General features: G+C 35.4%; 1 protein-coding gene across 1 annotated transcript in view; it reads right to left on the bottom strand.

Moving 5' to 3' along the window:
- The window catches only part of LOC140136092 (copine-3-like), a 233,760-nt gene that overhangs the window by 32,393 nt on the left and 174,469 nt on the right, over positions 1-26,898 (bottom strand). The window contains 1 exon segment of the mRNA XM_072157798.1: positions 5,010-5,105. Within this exon segment, the coding sequence (XP_072013899.1) occupies positions 5,010-5,105 (96 nt within the window).

Raw genomic sequence — 26,898 nt, 5'->3', positions numbered from 1 at the left:
AATATTGTCAATAATACCCCATCCCTTGAAATTTGCATGATCGGGCTTGCCTCCTTTAAACCAACATTAGGTCTGAAGAGCCATTCTCATATTTTACTGTTTATGTTTTCAAATTGGTAATGCTCGGAGGAATATAACAAAACATTCACAATCTGATATGGATTTCGGTTGAAATAAAAAACATTTATGGAGAGTGCACAGTAGGGCAAAACCATATTTGTTAGGTCATTGGCTTTAAATATGGGGACATGGCTTTAGAAAAAAAAACTTATGGAAATAATTTCTGCGTCAGTGACTTGTTATTAATATTGTCATTTTGAAGTGAACCTTCTGGCAAGCAACTATTTTAATATTTTAATAGCACTTTAACAGTGCTATTTATGGATACAGCGCATAAGTCAGCAATGCCTCAATTGCCACTTTTATTGAACAAAAAAAAGCTCATAATTTAGTACAAAAAGTCCCATAATTTAGCATAAAAACTCCAGAATTGTGCTAAAAATAACCTCAGAATTTGGTACAAAATCCCAAGAAATTGCTAAACAAAGCCTCAAATTTAATAAACTAAAGCCCAGGTTTGGAACCCAAAAGCCTATATTTTGATACAAGTCGAAAATGTTGGTACAAAAGCTCAGAATTTGATACAAAAAGAATTTCTATGTCAGTGACTTGTTATCAATATTTGAAGTGAACCTTCAGGGAAACTATTAACAATGCTATTTATGCATACACTGCATAAGTCAGCAATGGACCCCAGATATAAGCTCCAAGCACTTATTTCTGAGAAAATTTTGCCAGAAAAGGTCAAACAAGACCTGAATTTTAGTTGTGGGGACTCCATTTCATGACTTCAAAATCCATTATGGAGCCCGTATTTTTGAAATCTGGGTTGCAATTATCTACCAAAATATATTGATTGAGTACGCCCGGAATGTGTAAATTAGTTATAAAAAAGTACAAATTAAATGTTGATATCAAACTTGGTTTGCTCTATCACATCACACTCTATCCTCTATTCCCCCATCTCTCTCTCACTTCCTAATTTTCACTCATTTCCTCATTTTCAGTTAATCCCATTTACTCCCAATTTTAATTACAGTCAAATTTGATGGTTATCAATACAGCTTATGTGCATTGCATGCATATCATTTGGTTATTCATATGTGACACGATCTGGTCCATGGAGGCCAAAGGAGGCAAATTTAAATTGAGATAAAAGCAAGTAAAAAATCAATAAAATACATAAGAAATTAGACATCACAAAACTTCAGAACTTCAGAACCATGTATGCTAGACCTTTGGTGTTTCAGTAGGCCTACATGATAGCCTAAAGGCAATAATTATAAGAACTCAATTGTAAAAAATGCCTCCTTTGGCCTCCATGGACCAAATTGTGTCACATATTATGCCTTATTACATATTAGTGTACATCATAGCTACCAGTTACTTATTGCATGACAGTTATTATGTTGTAACATCAAATGTTAAGTTTATCAACACTGTTTCGTTACAATACAAAATATTACATACAAAATAATAACATATTTCTAATTAAAAAATAGCACTTTTTTGTGCCTTCGAACATCTTCCAATGTGCAATTCCACTTGCAATCCATACACCCCCTATGGAAGACATATCCTTACTCTTCCACACAGGGAGTGTGAATTTCAAGTGGGTTACCTGAATGGGTGAATCCATTTGAAATCTACACCCCCTGTGTGGGAGATTAAGGATATGTCTTCCATAAGGGGTGTATGGATTTCAACTGGAATAGCTTATTTGGCAACAATATTAGTAAGCATTTAAATGTACATTATTTCTATGTTCCCATAGGTGTATTATTATTAGGGATTGCAAATATAATACAAACCGACATTGCAATCAAACGATAGAGTGATATGCATGCAAAATTGAAACAACAGCATAGTTTGTGCGTAATGTTGAGGCATCATTAATGAGTGCATTATTGGTGAGTAAATTTGCCATGCTGGGCAGGAATTTATGCTATTGCTTTTTGACATGAAGTCAGAAAACAATACCGCTGAAAGTAGGTAGAAGATGCCAGCACTGGATGGTATTTCAGATTCATGCAGTTGTTGACGTATCTTAAATTACCATATATTATTTTGAGTTGCTGTATTCAAAACAATGTCACATGGCTCAGTGACTCATTTATGAACACAAAACTGGGTTAAAGATGCTTGTGAATGCCAGTAATGTAGGGCAACCAGAAAAAATGATGCTGAGGTAATTCTAAGCTTTCAATGTATGTAACTGCAGTAGCATTCATTTACAATGAGTGCATGAGAATGGGGGTGTACAGACAATGTCTAAAGATTTGGATTGATCTACATCAATATGGACCAGCATTAATACAGGGTGACACCAAGATGTGATCTGGTTCTGATTAGGCCGGCTGCAAAACCTATAAAAATACTGTATTGCCACTTTGGTCGTTACATGACTTAGGTTCACCATTGGTTGTACCATTTTTGCCCTGATGTGGGAGCCCGCATGTATGGCATCTTTAACTCTAGACATCATGGACCCAGTGACTTACATGCTACAAAGAACCCTTGGCTGCAAATAATCTTAGAATTACTTGACTCTGTTGCTCATAATGGGCTGATCCATTTAAAGTCCGCACTCCCCCTGTGGAAGATTTTGGAAATATCTTCAGGAAGAGTATAAATTTCAAATGAAATTAACATATTAATCAGCTCTATTTGAAACTCACCCACCCTCTGTGGAAGATTCAAATTGAATCTTTCTCAGAGGATATATGAAATTCAAATGGCATTGCCTAATGTGTTCATTCCATTTGAGATTCATACTCCCCCTGTGGAAGATATTTCCAAAATCTTCCACAGGGGTAGTGTGGATTACAAATTGAACAGCCCAATTTTGGACTACACATTTAAAAAAGTATTATTAAACAAGGAACAAAGGATATTATTTACAAATATTAACGTGGTGGCAATTTGAAAATCTGTAACTGGAGAAAGCAGTTCTGTTCAATCTAATCTCACTCAGCTTTTGATGTAATAACATCACAAATGTACAAAATAATATGTAAGTTTTAAAACTACATGGTGTGGTTCAAAGAACACCAATAGAATCATTTGTTTACCTGATAATAATTTGTAGTGTACAAACGGGATGTGAGAGAGTTTGACTACGCACAAAACAATTTTTCCATTTACAGAACATGTTAATCTCATCACATATTAATTGTTAATTGTCAGCCATTGTTATGTGATGTGCTAAAGGTTAAACTTTTTATTAATAGTAAATTACATGCAGAATAACTCATTACAAAATAATAATACATGATTTACAGATAAATATGATGATGATTATATGAAAGTGAGTGCATTTTTTTGCTATCATTACCGGTGAAAAATATTCAGATAAAAATGCTTTAATGCCAAACATATCCTTGAAAATTTAAATGAGGCTGAATTGATTGAATATGGAGATATGTTTGTCTAAGCAAAATAGAATAACACATATCTTTTTCAATTATAAACAAATAGTGCTGACATTTCTGACATTTGTGAATTATATTATGTTGAAACATGTAAATTGAAAGCATTCAGTGGGAGAAGTACTGACATGTCAAAAATTAGTTCAGACTATAGATCAGCAAATGTATAAATATGGCCGCAAAGCTGTCACTGCCTCGTGTCAGCACAATGTAGGTGAGTCTGCTGGGGGATGTGCCCCCTCAGTTGGAAAAATGTCAAAGTAAATCCCAAATGAAGCCATTTGGTAGACCATTTTTACATTATTATTATGTAAAATTTTGTTGGAAAAAGTTTGAAGAGCCATCAAAAGGAGGGCCCAAGCCAGCCTCCCTGATCCACCCTGTTATGAAGACTGGAAAATGTATACAACGTTTCAAACATAGCAAGTCAAGGTTCTGCAAAACCATTACTCATTTTGTTTGAAAAGTAAATTGATCAATCTCCATAATAGTTCTACTTTTATGTCTAAGTTAGTTAGAAACAGGACACCTTAACAATTTAATCTTGAATTTTCTAAGAACTAAATTTTCCAGTTTTGTACTTCTTGCACTACTTCTTCCATCTGCCTCATTATAATGGATTGCATTATGTAAAGGCTATTCCAGTTGAAATCCATCACCCCTATGAAAGACATGAGCATAATCTACCACACAGGGGGTGTAGATTTCAAATGGACTCACCCATTCAGGTAACACCGTTTGAAATTCACACTCCCTGTGTGGGACATTAAGATCATGTCTTCCACAGGGGGTGTATGGATTTCAATTGGAATAGTCCAAATACAAACTTGAATCTACTTGGGTGCTCCAAATTTGGATGTAGAGAATTTTTTTCACCATTATGAGTAATGACAGTATTGTGTATTGCAAAAATATGATGATGAATGTATGCTGTGATGACATGATATCATGCATAAAATTGTGTATATATTATTGCTATTAGTGAAGCATGCAAGTCTGCAAGAAATAGACCTTGGCTTAGTATTTGAAGAGAAATTGCAAAAACAAAAAAATGTGAAGTGAAATGCATGCCAGATATAAACATGCTTGAAAAAAAATGTGAAACAGATGTGGTGTTTCTAGTCCAACAAGTGCAGCTCATGCTGAATGCACTTGCATGCATTGTTAAAATCAAACTGAAAATGTTTTTAAATTAAGAAAAAATGTAAATGATTAAATTAGTGATGTAATGCAGGATTAAGTTTGGATAATTATCATGCAATTTTTGACCGTTATTTTATGGCAACCATTTTCTATTTTTGCAAAACTAGATTTTGGTTTATTAAAAGTAAGATAAAGGCCTACTTTAGAATACTAAATAATACTAAGTAAGCAGACAAGAATTTAGTGCAGAAAAAAAGTTTTCATCAAAGCTGTGAAAGAATTTTAAAAAATTGGAAGAAAAATATGTAATCTTGTGATCAGTGTAGCTTTGTGAAAGATATTTTTTGTTGTTTTCAGCAATAATTAATGATTGACTACCTGACGTTTATCGGTATTAATAAGCTGTCTAGCCGATGTGTAGAATTCACCAATCAAGTCGTTAGGGCTACCCTCGTCATGGTCAAAACACGTAACCTGTATGGGAGTCAGACAACGAGAAAAAGAGATGTGTTACCGAGAGTTTCTACCTGTCGGTTGCCGTTGGAGATCAGCTCCCTTGCTGTTGTATAAAAAGACCAACTAAATCGTGACCCCCGTCAAAATCGTGGTCCAGGCACATAATCTGCAGATTATAGGGTAACAAAGATATAGCGATACTCTGGTCAAATACAAAATGACTAGCTAGCATTTACACACAGTCTACAGTATATCTATGCTATAAGCAACACAAACAATGACTTACCAAGCAAACACAGAAATGTTGATGGTTTTGGTTTAATAACGTTAAATGTTTGATGACGTAAAATTAATATAATGTATTTCCAAAAGATGCTCGACATCAAATACAACAAGAAGATAGATCAAATGAATTGCGATAGATTGAATAATAACAAATACTTGTTGAATGAGTAGGCCTTCTATTCAAATAGTATATTATGGCCCTTAACATGCCACAGTTGTGATTCCTTACACCCTGGTACTCATGTCCATCTAACTACTCAAAATCACTCTCCTAGCTCCTGTGACATGATTTTGAATAGTTAGATATACTTTTAAGAGCAAAAGCGTAAGGAATCGCAACCTCACAACTGTGTAGAATATCTCTTGCATACAACTTCTGTCAACAATGCAAGGCATACATGACCTGGTCAAAGATTTTGCCATATTTTGATCACCTTCCATTCTTATGCTTGCACTATTTGGTCAGTTGAGGACATGCAATGGAATAAGAATTTCCAATTTTTTATTTCCCAAGCAAAATTGTACCACTGATTTGTTGAGAGTGGCCTTTCTTTTCCTTGCTCTTTTTCTTCATTCTGTTTCTTTCTACATTTTTCTCCATACAGGCCAGCATGCATAAGCTTTTAAGCTTGGCTTGAGCATTGCTTGAGCCTGGTTCCATCAGGACCCAAGTATGTGTCCACCCCGGACAGACTGGTTAAACAAACAAACAAACAAACAAACAAACAAACAAACACACTAAAGTGTAACTCTAAGCGCAATGCTCCAATGTGTGTTACACACATGACACAAAGTAAATACATGAACAGCATTTGACAGAAACAAACACATCACTAATGCGTTAATTCACCTGCTATGCATGTCTATTGGAATCATTACTGAAACTTACCTTTCAAAAGGACTAGAAACACACTAGAAACATACTGTCACATATCTTACCTTAGCAGCTTATATGGGATATCCTACCTTCAGTAAATTTAATTTTAGAGGAAAATATGAAAAGTATACACCTACCAGCAATGTGAATGCACAAACAATATGTGGATGATCAGTTTATAGTCACACTGCAACGTTTATTAGAGAAGTTTAGCACTTTTGGCCAATGTAGTGTCATTTACTGCATAAAGCCTTTTGCACTTCATTTTGAGTTTTCTGTTACATATGTTCAGAAAATAAATGCGGCAACTGTTTTATTTATTGTCTGTCAGAATACAGAATAGGCCTCCACTAATTTACCTAGTAAACAAAGGAGGCACGTTGCAGTGGGTGTAGTGCATGAATCTAATTCAGGTTGCGGTTTGATTTCAAAAATGCATGAATTTGGGGGGTTTGTACGTTTTTTTTTGTTTTTGTAACAAATGCAATAATCAATTCAAATGCTGGTGTGAATTTCTGATTGGCTAATTCAATAACATCATGAAATGTTGGCACCTGATTTGAACAAGCTGCATTGCCTGACCCCGATGTGACTTGATGAATGATCAATTCTAATGTGATGCAGTCTTCTGCTTAATTGGAATATAAAACATCCTGATTCAGATAAACAGGGTGCAAGGCGCTGTGAGGAGCATCGGCAAGTGTCAAACTTCCCAGGTAAAAACTGTAGTCTTACATTTATTAAGTTTAAAGCATGAAAAGAATCCCAGTGTTTCAAATAGGCATTATTACTTTCTGTTAAAAAATAAATTAGTACATGTCATCAAAGCTTTGCATTTATGTGACCTGATGTAGCAAAGTGAAGATAGTGTTGCAAAATATTAGTGCTAAACGTTTAAAAGCTCCTATTCCAGCATCAATCATATTGATCGCATATGTTAAACATGATGGTTTCTTAATTCAATTGCCATGTTCCCTTCAAGAGAAAGGTATGTCACATTGGGATATTTTTATTCTTATGTGACATTTAATGTCTAAATGAATGCTTGCAAACCTTTGCAAACCTTTCTTCTTTTTTTTTCTTCTTTTTTTTTTGCAAAACAATTTTCAACACAGTTCTTACTTTATTACATCTGGTCACAAATACAAATCATTGGACAATAATATATAACAACATGGCATTATACAAATAACACATGACCTGTGAAACATATGGTATTTTGCTTCATTTTTAGTCATAATTTTACCCTTTTCACAAAAAGTGTCACATGAACTGGACCAAATTAACATATTAACACGGGTCCCAGGCCCAATCGATTGGAAAATTTAGAAAATTCAACTTTTTTATTTATGAATATTGGTAAAATTATATCCTTCTTTACTCAAATGTTTTGCTTTGATAAGTAAATATGGATACCATATCCAAAAATGCTAAAAAATTCCGATTTCAGAAATGGGACCAATCTTTTTTCGATGTTGTCTTTTAAGCAGGTATGCTGGCATGTTATGGGTTTTGTGGGAGCTGTTTGCAAAGGTTGGTGCTGCTAACATGTCGTAATATATAATCGGCCACTTGGCTGCCAACATTGCCACATCAAAGCTGTTCCTAGAACAGAACTATTAGCTTCATTAATGTCTGCAAGGTGCATGGTTAAAACGTGCACATTGTCAATGTATAGCCGTAACCCACGGCAATATTATACAAGCGGTACCGATTCATAATTGAAAAGCGGCTTTACTGTTAGACAGTGTGGCAGAATATATCTAGACCTACTAACAATACTGTTATAGTTTCTTCTTGCAATGTTGTCTCTAAGGAACATGATATGAGATATGATCAGACAAGTCTGATGTTAGTATAATAACGTTTTTGAGCTACGACCCAACAATAGTTTTCAATTTCCTTTGTATTTTATTGTTTCCAATTTTATGTCTGAGAAAGACAAGTTCAACTGTCCAAATATTTGAAAATATAATGAATGAATAAGTAAATAGGAAACCAAAGTTCTGCATGCTGGCTTTATGCTCCAACATAAAAAGTACAAGTTTTGAGATGTTTTCTCACAATTTCAAGAGCTATCTTAAGAACCACTGAACCAATTAATACTAGGCTTGTTTGTACTCATTTTATTACATTTTTCATGCTAATTCCAAATATGGTCAAGAAAATGTAAAACTCTGAAATTTTCGAATTAAAAAAAAATTGAAACTTGTCATTTGCAGTTGACACCCGCACGAAGAGAGTTAAAGAATAAAGTAAAGGGAAAATATATTAGGGGGAAATCAAATGGATACACAAAGAATAAAAACCAAAGGTCTACAAGGAGAAAATCAAGAAAGAAAAAAAAATACAACTAGTCTAGAACATGTAGAATTGAATACCTTACATTTGTCGATTTGTCTGTATAAATGCCAAACAATAGGGTTTATACCAAGTGTGCATCTATGTCTTTCCTGCCACATCACATTCATCAATTGGAATTAGCATATTTTTCAACTCAAATCAATCTGGGCATCTCAATGTCATAGAGAACTTGATGTTGAATAGGAGTCAATGAACCAGCCAATAAGCCAAGATGCTATTTAAAGGATAAATTTTGTTGTGAAATGTGATCCACAAATCTGCCTCAATTGCATTGATATGAGACACAGCTCAAATAACAAGATGATTCAGGCTTTGAATTAGCTCCTCAACTTTAAACTTAACTGAACCTTTTTCAAAACTTGAAGTGATTAAATATTGATTTTCTAAGCATCTGTGGCAAATGAGAATATTTTTAGCCAAAGTTCTGTGTGGATACAAGCCTGATCACTGAGAATGGGTTATTCCAGTTAAAACTCATACATACCCTATGGAAGATATGACCTTAATCTGAAGGGAATGTGAATTTCAGATGGGTTTACCTGAATGGGTGATTCCATTTGAAAACTATACCCCCTGTGTGGGAGATCAAGGTCATGTCTTCCAGAGGGGGAGTATGAATTTCCACTGGATCAGTCCAAATTGTTACAGAAAAAGACTATCCAAAAAGGACTCATTTAACATGTTCATTTTTCTGTCCCAATTTGATCTAAAAATAAAATTTTACTCAATGTCCCCCATTTTTCCTGGTTTACACGTACCAAATGACCACTTTTTTGAAATTATATTTTAACCAAAAAGCTGCTACTTTTGAGGGCTGGTTGACAGGTACCTGTTCCCCGGGGGGGCCACTCAAATATGAGAGTGTACGCATGCGTGACCAAATTTTTTTCGAACACCCCCTAAATAAGTTTTCCTCTGTGAGCAAAATGACCCCCTAAGCAAGTTTTTAGCGCATTTTCCCCAAAAATTTGACCCCTAAACAAGTTTTTGTCTAATTTTGACCCCCTAAACAAGTTTTTGTCTAATTTTGACCCCGTAAACAAGTTTTTGTCTATATTTGACCCACTTTACAAGTTTTAATGGATTTTGACAAATTGAACAATTTATGTAGGCCTATTAAGTTATTAACTTGCCATTGAAAAGTCTACCGGATATACCCCCCTCCGGTACTGCCATAGGCCCCCTACTACTTAATGAAATACATGATATTTTCGTTTGTCTCCCCGTTTGTCCACTGAACTATATACCCATCACAATTTTATATGACGTCATTAATTATAATTAATATGCACGTTTTTTTAAAAATCTAAACGGTATTTTACATAGAAGTACGAGGCCATGGGTAAATCACATGTAATACGTCATGAAATATATTTGCATAACATAGTGACACTTTAGGTTTGGATACTGAACGGGAATTCGCACTGGGATAAACTTTTTCGAATCGGAGTTTGCAGATTTGAAAAGCGGATTAAAATGGTACCCTAAATGCGTCACAAACGATTTTAAAACTACCCCTTTTCATGAAAATCACTGTTTTTTACCCCCTTAACGCGTCACGCGTGTAACGTGCCCAACCAAGAAAAAACACCCCTTTTCACGCGTTTTTTTGGTCACGCATGCTTACATCATTATATTTGAGTGGCCCCCCCGGGACCTGTTCCTTGTAGCCTATATGGAAGTGTCCCCACCCCTTTCACTTGTAATTGATGATAACCTTGAATAACCATTTCCATTACCTACAACTAATCCTTAGGATACCATTAAACTTTGCCCTTATATGGTCAATGTTATCATTAGTTCCAATGAATAGAGTGACGCCACTTGTCTTGATGCTTTATATGGCATGTATTATACTATGGGGCAAAATGTTGTCTAATGATCATCACCCTTTCGGTAAAGATGGCTTTAAGCATAGACTCTCTATGCTTTAAGTCAGAAGATAATGTGACCTGGGGCCATTTCACTCAACCCTTCATAACTCAAGTAACCATTTGTAAAGTTACGAATACCCAATACTAATAATCTGGTATTATCGGCTTTCAACTGTGAGAGTTTTTAGCCATTTTCCCATTGAAAACAATTTATGAAATAAGCAATTAGTAGTAGATAACTGATTTTTTTTAAAGCACAATATCATAGCACCAATTCAACATTTCCCTTAGATTTTTACCTCAAATTTGTTGACAAGATGACTTAACCCCCTGAGCACTACCTGTCGATCTAACATTGCCTCTGATTGGTCAATTACATTACATCTTCACTTCACCAATCAGAATGAAGTTTTGCAAATAATTCACCCCAATTTTTTTGCGTGGTGAAATTATTCTAACAATATTGCCGATTGGTCCAATGAAAACTTCATTTTGGCCAATTGGCAGGTAGTTCTCATAGGGTTAAAAGCTCTAGTAACAGGATGTAACAGACTTGTCCTACTATTATTCTAAATTGAATTGAAATATTTATAGCTGTCTTACAAAATATGATTACATCTATTGGCCTTACCTATCTTCCCTATTGAACGTAATACCGATGTGGTAAATAAAATCCTATTTTCGTAACACGCAGGATAATCCAAATAACTCACTTACAGACCAGCTGGGGGAATCTTTTATTAGGGAAGACCTTGACTAAATTTAGCTGTCAAGAGAATTTGACATGAAGTTCATTTTCTTTTTCTGATGAAGTTTTATTTTTGCAGTTGAGACTCTTTTCATGTGTTTTTATGTGTGTGTGGGGAGTGCATTTGTTTTCACCTACAAACGTGGACTTTGAGTCCGCACTTATGTAGTGAAAAAACACACACTGAGAAATGTGGACGTCCACAGTCGTACGACAGTGGCAGAGAGTGCTATACAACATAACTTTGCATATGGGGTAGGGTCCTCTATCCTAGGTGTAATACCAGGTCCACGGTTAGCGGTGAAATATCACAGAAGTCCATGTTTGGATTATGATATGTCTATGTGTGTGGGTCCACGGTTTCACTGCTAATAACCACCCACACAATATGGGTCCACAGTTGTCGGTGAAAACATGTAGGGGTGGGTATGTGTGTTTTTGCTGTTGTTGTTGTAAGGGCCATATAACTTGTTAATCGGCAAGCTTTTACTTAAAGGTATAAGTTACAGAGCAAACTCATCAAATTAAGTTGATTAAAATTTGTATTTTGTATAAGTTAAATGACACGACCTGGTTCAAGTGACATGACCTGCTTTAAGTGACATAACCTGGTTCAAGTGATACAACCTGGTACCCACATCCTTATAATCAGATAAATGCAAATGATGCACCAATCATGATAATGAAAAACCACAAAGTACCATGTGTGTAAAATTAGTTTTCAAGCTTATATACCCTAGCACTGAAAGCCCAAATATATATTGTATTTATTTGTAAATAATCATTTTTCTTTTAGTATAACAGTCTATCTGTAACTCATTGTTTGAAATTGTATGATCGCTAAAGTTTTCAAATTTTTCAATACACAAAAACAAGAATAAACTTCTTTGACAGTACTTGATGTATACCAGTCTATATCCAGCTTAACTTGGCCACATACTGTCTCCTCTTTAAACCCTCTCCACACGGGTGTCAACTGCAGACGACATGTTTCAAATTTTCTTTAAAAATTCAAAAATTTCATAATTGTACATTTTGATGCCCATATTTAGAATCAGCATGAAAAATGCATTAAAATGAGTACAAACAAGCATAGTATTGGTTCAGTGGTTCTTTGGATAGCTCTTGATATTTTGAGAAATTATCTCAGAGCTTGGGCTTTTTATTATGTTGAAGCCTATGGCCCGCATGCAGATCATTAATGTTGCTATAAGGCAAAACCCAAAAGGCAATATCGGTCTTAATTTCTTAACATGAAATATTCACATACTGAAAGTAGGAGCTTATCCTCTGCGTTTAACCCAATTCTTCCAACTTAATTTAATTGAAATACTGGTTAAGAAACTCTAGGCCAATTGCTATTTTATTGATGATGGATGGGAGTTGATAATATAATATAAGATATTGCTGGGTTTGTATGTGATACGCCTTGCGGTGTGCTGCGTGGCAGGGTTTGTATATGATATGCTGTGCTGTGTGCTGCTTTTTCTATTTTGAAATCAAAGCAATTTAGGTGCAAATTGTTATGGGAGATACATTTCTTAATGCCCCGTTTATACCCTTCAATTGCATGAATTGGTGCTTTCCTCATGATGGTTTTCTCTAACTTTGGTCCAAGTACTTTTGTAGATTCCTCACAGTATGTATACATGCACAGTGTTGTACAGACCTGCAAAACATCATTTTACTGACAGGGGTTGTAGCTAAAACAACAGTTACTAAAAGCAACTTCACATGCACTCAACAGAGTTCAACCTTTTCATCAGTAAGGGAGTGTTCATTAATACTTTGGTAGGGGGAGCTGGTCTTCCTCAAATTTTCCGCTCGAAAACTTTTTTGACCCCCCCTCGATGGACCGCTAAACTTTTTGACCCCCTCTTTTGACAGACAAAACTTTTTGACCCCCCCCCATTATCGTATAACAAATACTTAATACTGTTGTTTCCAGTGGTGTGGTATCTCACATGTCATTGAGGGAGGCAAATGTTTGAAACATTCCTGGTGGGACAATATTGTGCATGAAATACAAGCACAAGGAAATTTTCATTTTATACTTAATTTAGATTTGTCCCAAATCAGGGTGTTTATCTGATTTTACAGGGATAAATGAAATAGAGCCTTGGAGGTTCATAGGCACATAATTTGGATCCGTGGTTATTATGATAGTACAAATGCTTTGCAGTTTACGTGCAAAGAAATCCAATTTATTTGCAATATTTTCTTGATTTAGTTGTATTTTGATCAGATTGGTACATAATCATATTTGTAGCCTACTTTGAAGAGATATAAAATTCTATGATAAAAAGTGCCAGTATTTCTTAGACCAACCCAGATGTTGCATGTTGCTGATCGATCATCTTTAATGTTATATTAATCAATAGATATGTGTACACTAAGTGCCATCATTTTTTCAAACAAAAGCACTGAAAACCCAAACTTACCCATGTTAAAAGTGATATAGAGGGTGTCAATGCGCGCGAAGCGCGTGAAAATTTTGGGTTTTGAAGAGGAAAACTTTTTTGGCCCCCCTTTCCTACACCTAAAACCTTTTGGTCCCCCCTCTTTTAAGGTCCAAAACTTTTTGGCCCCCCCTCCCTTTTTACCAACCCCCCCACCAAAGTATTTCTGAACACTCCCTAAGTTGAAATTTCCTTAACATAAGTTCCATACAAATAATGTTGAATCATAACTGTTGAATCCTTTGGTAAACACTATTTTCTTCACAGAATTTTGTAACATCTAAATACTGTAAGGATTATAGGCACTAGTGCCCTAAAAGCAACATATTTTGATGTATAGTACCTTTTTTCAAAAGTTTTTATACTTTTTCAAATTTTTTCCATACATTTTTCTTTACTAATTCTTTTTTGCCGCCTTCTTCTTCCGGCGCCTCTCTTTTGCCGCCTTCTTCTTCCCTTGCCCTTCGTTTGGCCGCCCATGCTTTTACCCGGGGCTCGCTTCAAAGCCCCCAAAAAAATATGCACATGTGTACGTCAAATTTAGTTTAAGTGTAATTTTTATATAGCAAGTGTAAGTTGTTGAGATATATTACTATTAGCAAAACTAGATTGACATAATTCATGATTTGTGATAATAAATCTAAATGAATCACAAATAAACTGCATTTATGAAATATATCTGAATGATTCCATTATATTATTATATAATTGGTGATATTTTTGCTGTTGAGTAGTTTGAGCCCATATAATTTTCTTTTTTCATTTATTTCAGTTTTTTGCTTAAATCTTGAAGTTACAGTGCAATATTAACTTATACAAAGAAATGCCATGACGCGGCCTAATTTTGGTTTGAAATCAAACATGGCAATGTCAATGCACTGCATCATAAAAATGGAAATTCAGCCGTACACAGTAATTACAGCAGCTTTCACTGGAATAATTTGGTTATGAAAATCCTTAAAACACATTCATACACTCAAAAATTATTTCTGCCTCTTCATATTTCTACAAGACATTTTTTTATCTTTCTTTTTAAAATAGTACTCTTCAAAATAGGCATATAAGCGTGTAATTAAGTTAGTTACTATCATATCTGTTGATTTCAGGGAAAAGCGTGCACCTTAAGTGGTGGTCATGGCCTCATCTTTATCAGCTGTTACAAGGATGCTATGACATCAGCTTGGTGCGTTATGTTATGCCGTTAATGTGGGATGATACATGATAAGAAACATTTTATCAGCATTTAAAAGATTTGTAAGTTGTTCACCCTTGCATATATTCTTTGTCAAAGATGCTAGGGAGGGAGGGGGTTACGCTGAAGGCACGCACAGGATAGGGGACTGCGCCAAAGATGTGAAACAAGGACGCAGCCCGAGCCAACTCATTTTTACCATGCTATACTCCTACACATGTTGGTAGCTTGTGGGTAGTAATCAGTTTCCCAGTCTGTAACACAGACTACTTGCATCAGGCTATTAAAGTTAAAATTCATACACCCTCCTATGGAAGACATGACCTTAATCTCCCACACAGGGAGTGTGAATTTCCAACAGGGGTTACCTGAATGGGTCATTTGAGTTCTACATCCCCTCTATGTGGGAGATTAAGGCAAAAATATAATTATATTCTTATTTGTTTCCACAAAATGATAGTTTTCACTATCACATATATCACATATATCAGACAAATGAGGTAAAACAAAGAAAATTTCATTACAGCGCTTATAATTATTGTCAATGCATATAGCTTGCTGACCCTTGTTGTGTGGAGCTTCACATAGCTTCACGCAGGGTCGTACATGTATAAATAGCATGAAAAGTTATTTATTCTTTTTAATTTTTGGATATTTTTTACACTGAAAACAGTTGAAATCCACCCCCAGACATTACCTTAATCTCCCACACATGAGGTAAAGATTTCAAATGAAGCCACCCATTCAGGTAATCCCATTTGAAATTCACACTCCCTGTGTGGATGATAAAAGTCATATCTTCCATAGAGGGTATATAGATTTCAACTGGAATAGCCCAAATGTAAATGGAAAGACATCGCATGCATAAAATGGATAAATTGTAGTCATTTATCAACCCTAGGCACCGATAAATGTGTCTCCTTTACAAATCAGGGTTGCCAGGAGGCGCCTTATCCATACAACTGTAATACTTTTGTAATGGCCTGCCAAACCTTGGGAAAAGTGGGCCAGGCCTAGAAAATGTGGAGAGAAATTATTTAATTTCAGTGGAATTTTTTTTAAAGAAATACATAAGAAATGGTAAATTTTGCTCTCTTGGAGTGAAATGTTGTTAAACCTTCTAGGAAATAAACATTTTGAGTGAAATTTTGTTAAACCTTCTAGGAAATAAACATTTTTTTTAGCCCTGAAGTTGCTCTACTTTGTTAAATATATTGGTCTACTTTTGAAAGTTTCAAAGGCTTTTATGACTTAGGGGGCCTACTGATTTTTTCAGGTAGATGTCTCATTTAAGACAGACCATCACCATATGCTAATTAGGGTCAGGGGTTACCGGAGTTAGGGTTAGGGTTAAGGGTTAGGGTTAAGAGTTAGGATAAGGGTTAGTAAGCCCTGACCCTAATTAGCATATCATGATGGTATGTCTTAAATGAGACATTTACCGATTTTCACAGGTTTCTGAATCATGGAGGTGTAGAATTTTCCTTTTCAAGTGTTTTTTATCATTATTGCTTTATCGATCAATCTTCAAGTACAAATTGTAAAAGGTGTATTCAATCAAAGTGATAAACCACCCAATTGGGTGATTTATTTGCTGAATTATTCAGTAAAAGAACCAGGATTTTGCGTGCCTTTTCCATTGACTGGGTGGAAATTGGGGGCATTGTCTGTTGCCTGCCTGCCACATTTGCATAGTGCTTGCCACATCTTTGCTCTCAATAATTCTGGCAACACTGGCTGAAATTGGCTAAGGATTATTTTACTGACTACTTAAAATGTTCTTGTTTTAAAACATGACAATTTGGTTAATCTGTAGCTGTGATTATAATACTCAAGGGGAAAATTAGACAAACTAGTCTAGCTATAAGGCAAATCCAAAATTGTTTTCTATTTTCAGCAGCATACACAAGATTTGTGTGGAAATAGGTGAGCAATTCCTCCATATCATTTATCAATTGTCATGTAAGAGGTTTGTTAATTTTTTTTGTTAGGGCCACTACAGACTTTGTAGTGGGTGTAGTATATTCAATGTAACATGTCTTCATTATTTAATCTATTCCCATTCTATTTCCAGTAATGTTTAACTTCTAACAAATGTTTGATGACATAAGATCGATAATATATTTCCACCAGACCAAAGTGCATGGTGAGTAACATTGTATCAACTAAATATTGTGACCAGCAGTACACCTTCATATCATCTCTCTGTCTTTAGCTTTAGGCTTTGTTATCCAATTATATAATATGGTAGCATGATAGACTAAGCTCCTTATGAACCAGTGTGGTAAAATGCTACTAATGTGTTATATATGAAGAGGTACAATAAATTGCTCACTTTCAGCATTGTATATTTTCTTTGAGGGAATTTCAACTGGGACAATTTAGCCTTATATTTTAGAATATAAAAGTAATACATGCAAATATATATTCTAAAACTAAGGGACTGCTGACTTGACTTTTGATCAAGTAGGAATATATATAGATATTTTTTTCTTTTTGTTCATATTGCAATAATTATATTTCATCAGAAGCATAGTGTCATTCAATTGGGGAAACCAAGCCTGATTGAGGGGCACAAGCCATTTTTTGGTCATTTTCAATGGGATCTTTCAAAATGTTCACTGTGTGCATGACAACCCCCAAAATACCATCACAAAACCTTTGGATGACTTGTTAACATAATCAGAAATCAGTGTGTTTGGCAGCATTTTTACATAATGACCCCTAAAAAAATCATTGTAATTCAGTTTTGATGTTGGTTAAATTAACAACTTGGACAACCTTAGCCTTTATAGTGTAGTGTTCGACTACTGTAAATTACATGGTAATTTTTCGCGGATAATTTTTGGCACTTTGCAGATTTTCAACTACTTTTTGATTTTTTTTGTGCATAAACCTATAATGCATATGTTTTATTTCGCATTATTGTCTGTCCAAATAACTTAGACACCCGGTTTTTATGATTTATTTCGAAAAGTTTTCACTTTGGCAAAAAGTCATGAAAGAAAAGTTACTAAATACTGCCAGACCTAACAGAATTTTTCAGAAAAGCGATGAAAAAATATTTTTCCATGTCTACTTTTATTCAATTTTGACCGATTTACAGCAAGATATCTGGGTCCAGGCGAATATTCCTAATGACTTGAAACTTTTGATGGGATAATCTATTTAAAGTAAGGGGTGTTTGAACATTGTAATCATGCATATAGAGGTTGTGCATGAAATTATTGATTGGCTCCAAACAAAGGATTTGAACCGGTGTCCTTCACCGTAAAAATGGCGCAGTGTAGTCCATTCAATCAAATGTTGTTTTCAACCTATTTGATCATAGTGCATTTGTTATAGGAACTGTCGCGATATATTGCAATCATGCTTTTGTTGAATGCATTTTTCTTGGTTCCTTATCATCGATGCAATATAATAATAGATGCTTTTATTAATTCACAATAACTCAAAAGATGTCACAGTTGGTGCATTATAACAAATAATAGGACAAGTTGGGGTGCGTCTGGAGTGTAGGCCTATTGTGGATTATACTCCTCACCAATAACATCAGAGCATTCATAGGGCATAAAATTTGTATTTATTTTAGAATTGTGTCAAGCCACAAGCATGCACAGAAGAAGATTCAAATACCACGCCGAATTGTTGTAATTGGCTGAGGGACAGCTGGGATCACTGATTTAGTACACTAAGAATAATATGCCAATAAGAAACGTCTGCAGTTTATGAGCTGAATTATATTGAACAAATATTTTTGGTGAGGAGTATAATTAATGTACTATTCATTCATTCATTCACTATATGCAAAATCACCATACCTACAAATCCATATAATGAGACCTTCCAAAATAATGGTACCCAACTTCTACCGGATTATTTTTAAAGTGTTGAGAAAAACCTTCTAATTTCAATAGAATTTCAGGTAAACTCTCACTCAATGCTTTGGAAACAAAAAAATCCTGTTAGGTCTCAGCAAATGTTAACACATTTCTTTCATGACTTTCTTTGAAAGTGGATATTTTTTCCAATAAGTAATAAAAACTGGGTGTCTAAGTTAATTGGACAGACAATAGCTATAATTGTTAAGTGTGGAAAGAGCAAAAATGAATGTTTGACAAATATTTCCACTTTTACAGCATGCTTGCATGTATGCTACAATTAAGCCTACTTTATATCAATTATATAAACCAATTACATAAAGCAATATTTACTGCTCTTGCATTTGATTCTAAATCCAATAACCCATATTTTCATAGTATACTTAACACAGTTGCATGCAAGTGTCGGATACCACAGTGGCAGCACTGTAGCACTGAATGTTCATACACAAGACTAGAGAAACCTTTTGCTATCTACTGTATAACTACAGTACTACTGAAGATAGCTTTTGCAATGCTTGTAATAACACTGCTGGTGATACATATTTTCTACTGAAGATATTCTTTGTGATAAGTGCTATCTAACTCCTGAAGATAGTGTTTGCTATCTACTGAAGACAGTAGTTAAGTTAGGGAGCACTAAATACACCAACTAACTTAAGATGCACAATACTTGCTATCTACTGAAGACAGCAATTAAAAGAAATGTGTGCTGCATGTGTTTCCAATATTTGCTATCTACTGAAGACAGCAATTAAAAAATGTGTGCCCCATGTGTTTCCAATATTTGCTATCTACTGAAGACAGCAATTAAAAGAAATGTGTGCCCTATGTGTTTCCAATATTTGCTATCTACTGAAGACAGCAATTAAAAGAAATGTGTGCCCTATGTGTTTCCAATATTTGCTATCTACTGAAGACAGCAATTAAAAAAAATGTGTGCCCTATGTGTTTCCAATATTTGCTATCTACTGAAGACAGCAATTAAAAGAAATGTGTGCCCTATGTGTTTCCAATATTTACTATCTACTGAAGACAGCAATTAAAAGAAATGTGTGCCCTATGTGTTTCCAATATTTGCTATCTACTGAAGACAGCAATTAAAAAAGAAATGTGTGCCCTATGTGTTTCCAATATTTGCTATCTACTGAAGACAGCAATTAAAAAGAAATGTGTGCCCTATGTGTTTCCAATATTTGCTATCTACTGAAGACAGCAATTAAAAGAAATGTGTGCCCTATGTGTTTCCAATATTTGCTATCTACTGAAGACAGCAATTAAAAGAAATGTGTGCCCTATGTGTTTCCAATATTTGCTATCTACTGAAGACAGCAATTAAGTAAAGATGCACATGTTTCCAATACTTGCTATTTACTGAAGACAGCAATTAAGTAAATGAAAAAGTGTGCATTGCATGTATTTCTAATATTTGTGATCCTAGCATCCTCTTTTTATGACATTTTTCAGTAGATATCCACAAAAAAAGCTTATTCCAAAAATTTCAGTTGATTCCGATTTTGCGTTTGCAAGTTATGCATGATTATGTGTATTACACTGCCACTGTTGTAATTTCGTTCTGGTATACCAGAATGAAATTAAAATTCGGCGATATTTTTGCTAAACGAATTAATATGCAAGAAATATTTGGTACATAAACATTACTTTTTTTGAGAAAAGTTGGGGGATGAGGCTGTGGATCACGAAATACCCTTTTAAGATGCATGTGTTTGCAATAATTGCTACCTACTGAAGATAGCAATTAAGCCTAAATCTTATTAACACTGTGTATACCTAAATCTTATTGCTGTACAGTACACTGACGATTTAAGCATACTTGTATTAGCAACTCACTCACTCGCTCTTGGAGTGTCAGTCACCCCCTCTCTTTCTTATTTCTGATCTCTTCTCTTTAAAGGGGCACTTCATGATCCACAACATCTGGGACAGCATCATCACCCCTCTTGTTCCAAAAATATTGAGATTTTTATAAACCTAGGGCCCATTCCATGTCAACTCCAGGGATGTGCACCGCAGCACCTCTTCAATTTTTTTCTTTTTCTGTGTGGTGGTATATATTGATAAGAAAGTAAAATCCCGAAAATTTGAGCTTCATACTCCATTTCGTTTTCCCGTGGCATCAATTTGAAATTTAGAGGGGTCAGCGTAAAAATGTGTAATATCCTCAGAAATGTTGGAGGTCCATAAATGTATAAAGGGAACCATTTACAACTTTGAAAAAGTATGTATCCTGGGGTACTTATTTGTGTAGAATTCAAATCTGGCATCAGAAAACTTGTAACTCCTTTACTTTAAAAGATATAGGGCCCTCAAAATGCAACTTCGTCCATCCTACCAACTTTGGGGTCAAAACTCCAAAAGTAAAAATAATTTTATTGTCCATTTTTTGCCAGTCAGAGCCCTTTGGTAGGACATTACTCTTAACCAATATTGAGCCTATTAGAATATTTTTAGCTGAGATATTACCCATGCAAACCCCAATTGTACATTTTTTGTACATTTTGACCCCCCTGAAAACCAATGTCAGACATTTTGATCCACCATCAACTTCAGGTATGTTGAAAATATGTCCTTGGACAACATTTCTGAGAGATATTGGCTTTGGGACTCGATGGCTTCAACACATCAGTAAGGTTTGCATTCTCCATAGAGTTGTACATAAGTCATTATACCATGCACACAAAAAAACAAAAAATCTGAAGAGGTGCAACCCCAGCCTGCATGTGCACATCCCTGAGTTGACATGGAATGGGTCCTAGGACTACATAATATTTGTGTGCATAACCTTTCTTGCAGATTTGGTCGTTTCATAAAGACATTGTCCAATTTGCATTTTCTGTCTGTCTATCTTGACAGACAGAAATCACAGAGGCCTATGAGGTACTGTAATACATGCAAATATGCATAACTCTCAAATTCAATCAAGTGAAATTTGGAAATAAGCTTTTTTCATAGATATCTATTGAACCATTCCCTCAAAAGAGGATGCTACAATAACACAATGCCTCTTTAAAATAGATGAAATTGAACAGATATTTCTGTATCAGATGTTGCGTTTTTTCACCCATATCTGAACTGCTAAATATAGTTTGATGTTTATATGATGCGAGGTGCATCTCCAAAGTCGATGGATGTCAGGTATAGAAGTATCAAACTTGCATGTGTGTGATAAGGAAATGCCAACAGTCAACAGTTTATTTATGCCATCAAACCACTTTTGTGAAACTGCCACTTTTATTTAATTTCATAATATGATTGAATTTGGCCAAATGCTGTAATTATGAAATTGAAAATATACAGGGGACAAAAATACAATAAAATATGTATAAATTGGCGTAATGGAGGCTGATTAAACTGTGCAAACAAGTATGCTAAGGGTGTAAAGATTGAATCAGTAGCATGTTAATGATAACTCCCGTTTACATATTGTTTCCATTGGCATGATTGGATCAGATCATTTCACATATTTAAAGTGCCATTTCAGTACTTTTTCTTTTGAATTATTTTTTTGTATTATTTCAAATGTAAGATTCTGAGGTATAAACCCCCTAGAGTACCACAAACAAAAACTGAAAGTGATCTTTGTTCTGTAATAAACTAATTAATCTGTATACAGTTTTTTCCTAAATCTTTCCAAAGTCTTATTTATTTTGTGTGTGAACAGAAGTCAACAGATGCAGAACAAGATAATCTCCTGGATTAAAACTTGACAACTTTCCAAGAGGGCATTCAGTTATTGTCCACTCCACCTCCTGTCTTGCTATGCCCTGCTGTTTATTACTAAGAAATAAAACATTACTTAAAAGCAAAAGGGCTGCCAAAGTGATTATGGTGCTACAATGCATTATGCTGCCACCGTAAAAGGATCAGTGGCTTCACAGACAGACAGATCTTAGTCCACTGTACATCCGCTCCTCAAGATCCCCCCAAAACACACATTGAGGGTTTGGGGGAAAGAAAGGCCTTTCTGCAATAGCTGCCCTATGGATAATTTAACAATCTCTGCATTCTATATTGTATACAATATAAAAATACGACACCTGGCAGCTATTGCAGATAAGCATTTCTTGCTCTACACCTCGATATGATAAATGAACTGCAAAAAAGCTTTGAGTGATAAATAAATTTTCCATAGCAGAGTTGTGAATAAATAAAAGCCCTATTCTACTGCTATCATTTTTCCTATACAGCTAAACCCGCTTTTCCTCCGGATTATACCGGTATACAATGAGCCTGACGATGCATAGAGTTTCATTTAGAGTAACGACGGTGCTGTAAGGGGCATTTCTCAATTGCCAAATGTTGCCTGCTGGGTGTGCCGTGTTTGTTTTCTTGCCATTAATAATGTCTTTTATTTTTTGCCTGGAAGCTAACGCTTTGAAAGCATGTTCCTCTCATGATCCATTATACGAGAGACACATTTATATAAACATAGCTGATGTATAATGGATCTTCATAGAAAATTGTGCCAACTGGGTTGCTGTGCTAATTTATACCATAATAATGTATTTATTGTTGTTCATTTAGCTGCTGAACAAAGTTTTAGGGTAGTTTGGAAAAGAAAGATGCAATTGAACCAGTTTCGAGTAGATTGATTCAATTAAGGCACTCAGAAAGCTGTAAATATTGGGCTATTCCAGCTGGTTACCCATGGAAGACTTGACTGTAATCTTCAGTGGCGCAGGGGCACAGGGGCACATTCCCCCAATCGATTGCAAAATTTAGAAAATCCCATAGGAAAATTGCCAAAAAAACGGCTTGTGGCCCCAATCAGATGCAGTGTGAATTTCAAATGGGGTTACCTGAATGAGTGACTCCATTTGAAATCTACACCCCGTGTGTGGAGATTAAGATCAATATCTTCCATAGGGGATGTGGATTTCAATTGGAATAGCTTATATTTGCAATTTGTTAGTCAATTTGGGTCAGTATAGACAACTATGCAATTTTGCCTCCCTTTACAATCATGCCAGGTACACAACTTGTGTTGCACTCATCTTCAGTAGATCTTACATTACAATTAATTTCTCTGCATGCTAACCATATGCTTCAATATAAAAAGTTCAAAGTTTTGAGATATTTTCTCAAAATTTCAAGAGCTATCTTAACAACCACTGAACCAATACTAGGCTTGTTTGTACTCATTTTAATGCATTTTTCATGCTGATTCCAAATATGGTCATGAAAATGTACAATTCTGAAATTTTTAAAAAATGTTTGAAACTTGTCGTCTGCAGTCAACACCCGCATGGAGAGAGTTGAATTACAGTTAATGAGCAATTGATCTGTAAGCAATGAGTTGGATAGCTTCTTATTACATGGATAGGAATGGTCAAGTTCATTGGTCATAAATCAGCCTCAACTATATCCTAATAATTGACTGGAAATGAATCCAGTTCAAACTGATGATGCGTAGCATTTGATTTCAACTGGTGAACCATAATACGCTGTCCACCTGTCTTATATAATTATATGGCAACTGATTGAAAATGAAAATGATATTTTCTGATATAATCATTTTCAACAGCTATTTGAGTATTGGAATCTAGATTTGCCGAGCTGCATGTATATGAAACCAGCCAAATTAACAATTGGTGTGAAAGCTTCTATCTTGTATAACTACTTTAAAATAACATTTCCAGCATTTTACAGTGTTCATGAGAAAGACACATGTTTTCTTCTGGTACAAATCTCCATTTTGACAGGGAAACATTGTTGATTGTTGATGAAGTTGGCAAGTTGAACACCTATTTATTTCAATTACTTAGAAAGTAAAAAAAAAACACAAAAAAGATGCACCTCTATGGAAGACACAACCTTAATCTCCCACACAAGAAGTGTGAATTTAAAATGGGGTTACCCGATTGGGTCACTCCATTTGAAATCACATTCCATGGGCCCCCTATTTTTTGCAATTTTTGCAACTATTTTGCAGCTTTTGCAGCTTCGCATAACTTTGGGCGGCCCACTTTTTGTCACCTTGCTACGCACCTGAGAAGGTGTATGGGTGTCAATTGGAATAGCCCAATGTTGTTGATTGACAGGTGTCAATCATAACTTGATAGTCTTTTGTGCCCATATCCCATCATACACTATTCCAAGCGAACTCTCATTCTCCATGCACAAGTTATAACCTGATGCACAGGGTAAACACATGAGAATATTGCTTGGGAAGTACCTTCTGGAATGGTGCATTATGGGATATAGAGAAAAAACTCTATACCATCGTCTTTTGAAGATCGTTTCTGTCTCAAAGACAATGCTGAACTCATAATATCTTATCAAAATAATATCCATTTCTAAATACTATCAAACCACCTGGAAATCATCACAAATATGTTTGTAATCACACGGTCTACAAAAAAAACTTCAACGTCAAAATATATAGTGCGGTGAATGCTTTGATGCCCAAACACCTCTTGCATGAGGAGCCAAGTTTGAATTACATCATCATTCATATTTGATTCCTCTGCAACACTTTATTAATCAACTCAACTGACTGATGTCAAGAGTGTTCTTCTAAAAATAAACTGTGAGTAGGCGGCCATTTTGAGCTGCTCTCTAAATTAGTGTTTCTATATTTAGAATTGGACGAAGAGTGTTGGAAGTAGGTGTCATCTGGAATGGAGTTTGTTTGCTTGCTTAGTGCTTGATAATAATTTTAGACATTGGAAAACTTGTGCTATTAAGTAAGGGTCTTATACTGAGCTTCCACTCAAAGACCAGAGTGCCCATCTCCCATCTTCCTTAATGCCTAATTTTGGTTTGCCAACTCAATGTAACTGGCTTGGAGGATTTGCTACTCATTCTAAGACAGTCATCTGAAAAAAAACTTTTCATCTCCAAAATGCCATACCTGTACCCACTTACACACCTTAGTGGGGAGAGGCACTGCAGTGGCGTAGCGTCATAGGGGCACGGGAGGAATTGCCAAAAAATGGCTTGTGCCCCCCCAATCAGACCCAGTGCCCTCCAATCATGGTCGGTGTCCCCCCCCCCCAATATGTGATGATCCCTGCTATGCCACTGAGCCACTGTACCGTATGCCTGTACCCACTTACACACCTTGGTAGGGGAGAGGTACCATTGATAAAGTACCCAGCACAATAAAGGATTCTTGAATTATTTCAACCACAATATGAAAAAACCCAAGTAACTTTGAAGCTGACATACCCATGTTCCACAGGTCATGTAATAGGATAAAAAAAGTTAGGCTACTTAATTTTTAGACAAAAGATTAGACAACAGTACATATAAAGGGTGTCCCAAAAGTTCATTTAAAATGTTCCTCTGCATGCAAAATTACATAGAAATTTCTAAAGTGTGTGTCTGCATTTGCCTATGTTGGATGTAGTAACATCATCCTGGAACCATGGATGTCCTCAGTTCCTATGGGTCCATATTACACAGACATTTCTGATGTGTATGTCCTCATTTGCCAGTATTTACAAGAACACACACATAATGTACTCATCATCATAAACGCTTCTCGTCAGCAGTTTGACATAGCCCCATCAATAAAGTTATTCCAGGTGGGTCTCTCTCTCAAAAGTTCAGCCTTTTTTTTTTTAATAATTAAGTCTTCTTTGATTTCTTTCAGCTCTTTTTGAATTGCTGATATCCACATAGTTTTTGGTTTCCCTCTTGGTCGTTTTATGTGTCATTCGTATTCTTGAGGAGCTTGCTTTGCTGGAGTATCATCAGGTAGTCTCAGGAGGTGTCCTAACCAAAGGAGCCGCCTTTTCACCATTTTATTACTCCATTTGGTTTCCTTGGTTTTCTCGTAAAGTTTTTGATTTGAAATTTTCTTTGGCCATTTGATGTCTAATAGCCTTCTCAGGAGAGATCTTTGGAAAGTGTCAATTTCTTCCTCGGTTGATTTTTTTATTGTCCATAGTTTGCTGTTGTACAAGAAGATACTTTCTACGTACGTGTTGAAAATTCTCAGTTTGTTTTTGAGCGTTACATTCTTGTTTTTGAAAACTTGATTTAGGTTATTATAAGCTGCTATGGCAAGACTGTTGTAATGTACTATTCCAGCTGAAATCATACACCTCCTATGGAAGACAGGGGGTATGAATTTCAAACGGGATTACCTCGATTGGGTGACTCC

Source organism: Amphiura filiformis, chromosome 16, assembly GCF_039555335.1.
Source record: "Amphiura filiformis chromosome 16, Afil_fr2py, whole genome shotgun sequence".
NCBI lineage: Eukaryota > Metazoa > Echinodermata > Ophiuroidea > Amphilepidida > Amphiuridae > Amphiura > Amphiura filiformis.
The sequence above is the reverse complement of the archived record's forward strand: the minus strand, read 5'-3'. Positions and strand labels throughout refer to the sequence as shown.